Genomic DNA, 6,000 nt, shown 5'->3' on the forward strand with positions numbered 1-6,000 from the left:
TGAAAGCATTTTTTTTACTCCTTAGTTTTGAAAACAGAATGAAGGAGTCCATGTATATATTTCAGTTCTGAAGTAACTGTTTTATAAAACAGAATTCTTATGGCATTTAAGGAATCGATTCGGGCCACGTTTTCCTCTCAAGAAGTAATTCCTACTTCATTGTGTAACTCGGTCACGTGGTGCATTCTTTCCCCCTACGTTACTCCACTTACACCCTAACAATGTTATCATTATATCTTAAAGTGGCAATAAATGCGGTTTCAAGCTGTTTATCATTTTCAACAAACTTTCTAACAAATTGCTTACAGAAACAGGCAGTACATTATACTCCTTATAAAAAATCTGAACAAGAAACAATTTTTATCACTTCTTAATTTTGAAGGAACTTTAGTTTCATTGAACCATGTAAGAATTAAAAAAGGAATAAATGTAAATGTTGAAAGGATTTTTTCTTTTCGTTACAATATCGATCGATATTGTGATCGGACCTATTCCGGTAGAAGCATTTTTTAAACTGCAACTATGCCAACATTATGATTTAGTATTAGATGTTGCGAGTAATTTCTAAGAAATTTCAAATGTTTAAGGAATTCTATTGTAGGAAGTTCCAAAAATGAAAGCCAAATAGTTCAGGATTCTATTGTAACGACTTACTGCTCTTTACTATGCAGTAAACCTTTTAATCGGCTGACCACTTTGCTGCAGTCGTGTTAAGATGATGATGTACTCTATTTCTATAGGAAAATGTATAATGGATTGCATTACATCCGAAGCCAAAACGTCTTAACTCAGAACAGAAAGAAGGTCGCTTGCGTCCCCACAAATGATAAATCATAAAAAGCGTTTTGTCATTCTCCTATTTTATTTCATGGCACTTTATCTTCCTTATATGCACTCGTTTACTGTTAACAGCCGCAGTTCCCCAATCTGGCTCCAACAGACAAACTACTCCCGAACATTACTAACTGAAAATAAGCGTAGCGCTTGTTTTTACGACCCTATATTTCTTAACGTGGACGATGTCTTTATTAAGAATATTGATTGGTCTTCATTTTATGAGCAGATATACTAATAAAAATAACAAGGATTAGAATTTTAACGAACATCAGGATTTAACAGGCGATTTTATTAGCCTAACACAAGAAGAAAAATTATAATAATATTCAACAGAAATTATTAAGTAACTAAGATTTTTTCAATTATAGAAAATTAAATTAATTTTAAGTTCCCGGTACAACAAAAGAGGAAGTCAATAAGAAATAGGAGAGATAGGTTAGTAGATACCTTCTTAGGCATGAAGGGCAAGTCAGAGGCATATTAGTGGCAGAAACGGGAGTTATGAGGGGTAGAGGTAGACTTAGATTAGATTATTGTTCGTAAATATTTAAGGATGTGTGGGATGTTCTAATTTAGGGAAATGCGAAGACTAGCTCACGATAGGAAAGAGTGGAGGTGCGTGTCCAATAAGTCTTAGGACTGACGACCTTATGATGATGATGGGACAACAAAAAAATCTGTTTCTTAAAATTCTATAATCAACGAAACGTTTGTTGACTGTAGAATAATTTTTATTGACTAAACAAATATTTGGTTCAATTTTACCAATGTTGTGTAGACTCGAAGTTCTAAGACATAATATACACCACTCGCACTACTAGGTATATATTTCTTTTTTATGTAGATTCGTAACAAATTTGTTTCAACGGAACGAACCTTATAAAATTATTTTTTTGGCATACAATCAAGTAAGCCAATGCCCAAGATAGGGGAAGAGAAATCGTGAAATAACATAAATCTCGGATTAAAGCCGCTATCGGATGGAGCCAGCGAACAGTAAAGCGGATGAGCCGCAGTAAAACGGCGCGGCGCGGCGCGGCGTCGAGACGATACGCAGCTACGATAATGTACCCAACCTTAGTACTTCACACAATTCAAAAAAAGGCGATACTTATTTTATATCAATTCTTATTATGGACTGTAAGTTTGCATCTACTAAAACTCTTTTCTAAAGTACTAATTAGACTACCGTCCGTGGTCGAAAAAGGAGAAGTATTGCATCGGTCGGGAATTGAACACGAGCCCCCATAGAGTAGAAAGCAAACAACGACATTACTTAACACAAAAACTTTTCATGTAATACAATTTACGATAATATAAGTTTACACAAGATATCGATAAGGGCGCGTATCCGTACTGCGTTACCCATTTTTTACAACTTTTTACTCCCTCATCCCCTCAGTGATCTCCCATAGTGTATGCCAAAACACCCCTCCCACTCTAGTTTTCCCGTAGTAACTCATAAATATGGTTTTAACTATTATAGAGCGTTTTGAATGTAGCACGTAAGAGCGCGGGTTTTCCTTAGAGGGTATTGACGAAAACCTAAGTCCTCCACGCCCTTTGACCAAGTGTGATATTTTTCAAAAAACCCCTCCCCCCTGACGTGTTCCGTAGAATGGGTACTTTTTCTAAGACGTACAATTTAGTTACGCACTCATCGTCCTTTCCTCTGGTCGTCCTGCAGTCTTTGAATATACAATGCAAAGACTTTTGGTTTAATATATGATACATGCAACCTGTGTTTGGTAGATGATAGAAGATGTATAAAGGCGCACTGATGAGAACTAATAATTTCGACAGAATACTGATTAATACCTTATTTCTCTTTAGATTATCTAATTCACTATATTAAAAAAAATCAAATGATCTGGTGTGTTTTTACATACAATGTACATTGGAGATTAACAAAATTTTGGTGTTCATTCCAGCATTGCTCATTAAATTTGAAAATATCATCAGTAGACTCAGTTTCTGACGTTTGGGTTGAAAATTGAAGATTGGAAGATTGTATTAGAATGAATAGGAGAACACAGGCCTCTATGGATGTTAACAACAAATAGACGACATAAGTTGGTAGGGCGCTTTCTCAGGCATGAACGGCTAGTTAGAGACATATTAGAAGAAGAAACAGGAGTTAAGAAGAGTAGAGGTAGACCTACCTAGATTACTGTTCACAAATAGTTAAGGATGTGGGTTGTTCTAGTGTTAGGGAAATGCGAATGTCAGCTCAGGACAGAAAAGAGTGGAGGTGCGTGTCTTAGGATTGACGACCTTATAATAATAAATTTCGCACTTCTATGTAAGATAAATTTGAAAAATTTCCGTAGTTTTTCACTGAAAAGGCTTCTTTTCCATGGGTTCTAATCAAGCTATAAAGTCGACGTTTGATAAACCTTTAGCTGGATAATCACAGGACCACTACGAATGGAAGAAGGGTTATTGGTAAGAAATCGTTCTCCACAATTTTAAACTCAGTTAGCGTAAACCTAAATATACTGTACCCTATTTTCTCCTGTTTCAAGATCGGATCTAAGAATATCTAATCAAACCAATGACGAAAAGACAATCGTTTCCAAACTTTTGATGCGATTAGATCAGCGACAATCTATTTGTATTGCATAATGAACCAACAGTAAGTACATGTACGATATGTTTGCGTGTGTCAAAACAGAAGCTTTGTCATTTGAAATGTTTTGCTGAAGATCCTCAACCTTTACCCTTCAAATAGTTAGTTATATTACTTTCAGACTGAAAAAATTGATTTAAAAGAATTACTTCTTTTTTTAAGATTCATTATTTTTTTTTGTATTCTTCAAAATAAACTATATAATTATTGACGTGACAACGTCTTATAATTCGATGGAGCCCCTGCTGCACGCACGAAAAAACATGACTCATGCGGCGTTACCTCGCTCTGAGGCGTTCCATTTAAGGCTTGAAGTGCAAGCGAGAGCGCGGAACGAGCGACAAAGAGGCACAATCGGCCTCCGCGTTCGGCAGCGTTCGACATCTGTCTCTCTCCTACTTGAGTGAGCGATGCGTCCGCGTGGACAGCTGCTATACAATAATACATTTCCATTTACCTCCTTCTCTATATCCATACAAAATATCTATCAAACAAATAAAATTAAAACTTTCTTTTGAAAAATGAAACAATTCCATCAGTATTTTCTTATGACGTTGTCACGTTCAACTATCGTCAGTAAACCGACTTTACAGACAACCGATTTTTTTTAGTGAGATTTGTATAGGACCGAGTATGTTTGAAATGAAAATTTAATATTCGAATAAAATTACAATAAAATACATCCACTACCATTTCCTTTAATGTGTCCTTTTAGACCCGATTAGGTAAGTATTTAGACGCAACTGAATTTATATACATATATGGCCCAGAAACTGATATACCTAATAAGAATTCAGCAATTGTGAAAATTGATTTTCCTTTTCTTTCTCATGTACCTATATAAGCTGCAAATGAAATTTAAAGTATCTAAAAAAAAACTCACCAACGAGCCCCAATGTCTCCAGATCGTAAGGACTTTATTGCCCCTCCAATTGCACTAACTCCCCGCATTTTTATAGTTAGAATAGTAACAGTCACATAAAAACACTTCCTACGATCATTTTAGCTGCTGCTTCTCACCTGAAATTAATACAATTACGTAAGTAATTTTAGAAATTACATTGCAAACGAAGTAAAAACACCATCTACATTATAAGCGACGTACTTTTAGAGCACCATTTAATGATCAAAATTATACTGATTGCTTTTACTTTGTACTTCTTTATTGCGCTAATAATATTTGAAGTGAAATATGTATAACCTCGATTGTAATAAGCTAAATATCCTCGTGTTAATAAGAATAAGTAATTTTGGAGATACCTACTGAATCTATACGAAATTGTAATTTTGGAACTTTTGATAACAATTACAAATTTATTAGGTGACATTGAGTTATTAGGTTTATAAATTTATTCTTTATCAATAAGAAATGCTAGAATTTGCCTGCTGTAAATTGACTTAGGTACATCAATTATAATTAAAATTTTTATTAAGACTTCTTCGCAGTTCATTGAAAAAAATTGATTATATACTAGTCACACATTGCATCAAGTAAATGGAATATACAGGGTGACTCATTTTACTACCCATTTATGAATGATCACAATGTCTTATTTTAGTGTAATGAATATGTAAATTGAAATGTTTTAGGCTCTTGATCATTTTATAAGAATATTTTGTTAAAAAGTAAAATTAAAGATTCTGTGTAAAAACAGATATTTCTATAAAAGCTAACTATTTATTAACGTGTTTAATAAACATTTTCAGGTATGTTACAAGGAAAATCACTCGAAGCTAATTCCTTGACTGAATAATGTTTCTAGATATATATGCGGAAATTTTATATGTTTGAAAGTGGTGCCTGTATATAAAGGTGGCAGCAGTTAAGATATGAATTTCTATATTTCTAATTTTCTTTTTGCCAATGGTTTTAAAACCCGTAATTTATTTGCTGATTAAAAAGGAAATCTTTCGGTAAATTATATAATTTTCACCTTAATTTGTGCCTTTTTGAAAAAATTCAGTCTGTGAAATAATTGACGGAAAAATAGCTAAGAAAACAAAGTGGAAAATAAAATATCTATTTAAAAGGATTGAACTTACCACAAGAAGCAGCAGTATCGGGCGAGCCACGCAAAGCTTGAGCTTGAGGTACGTTTGGATTCCGGAATATCCGGACTGAGAACTCCGGGCGCCGGCTCTTTGCCACCCCCGCGATTGGCGCCCTGCCACAAGTAACATCTGTGACGTTGATCTGAAACTGTGTGTCCTCCGAAAGCGCCACCAACCACCACCGAGGGGCGGAACACTCCGGTCTGTTACACACAGTTTCCATATAAACCAAAAAAACAGAAAGCGTCGAAACTGAAACGGCCATTTTGGAAATCACGGTTGATTGTTTTCTAGATCTTATTAACTGATTTTGCTGACGACCAGTTATGCTGGGGGCGAGGAATTTCTAATTTGTAATCCTCAACTTTTTAATCAATATTTAAAATTCTCAAATTAATTCAGATCCTTGGTAGGTACTTTCACCTTCCAAACTAATTTTCAAAAAAATTTCGAATGTACTTTCCATCTTTCATATACTTTCA

The 6,000-nt window shown here is 34.6% G+C and overlaps 1 protein-coding gene across 1 annotated transcript in view; it reads right to left on the reverse strand.

Moving 5' to 3' along the window:
* LOC108736691 (vesicular glutamate transporter 1) overlaps window positions 1-5,587 on the reverse strand; it is a 48,418-nt gene extending 42,831 nt beyond the window's left edge. Inside the window, exons 1-2 of the mRNA XM_018469217.1 lie at window positions 5,510-5,587; window positions 4,350-4,486 (exon numbers count right to left, since the gene is read on the reverse strand). Of these exons, the coding sequence (XP_018324719.1) occupies window positions 4,350-4,417 (68 nt within the window). The 5' untranslated portion in view covers window positions 4,418-4,486; window positions 5,510-5,587. The remainder of the gene's footprint in view (window positions 1-4,349; window positions 4,487-5,509) is intronic.
* Window positions 5,588-6,000: the final 413 nt, after the last annotated feature.

The sequence above is a fragment of the Agrilus planipennis genome, unplaced genomic scaffold (genome assembly GCF_000699045.2).
Source record: "Agrilus planipennis isolate EAB-ADULT unplaced genomic scaffold, Apla_2.0 scaffold12, whole genome shotgun sequence".
Taxonomy (NCBI): Eukaryota; Metazoa; Arthropoda; class Insecta; order Coleoptera; family Buprestidae; genus Agrilus; species Agrilus planipennis.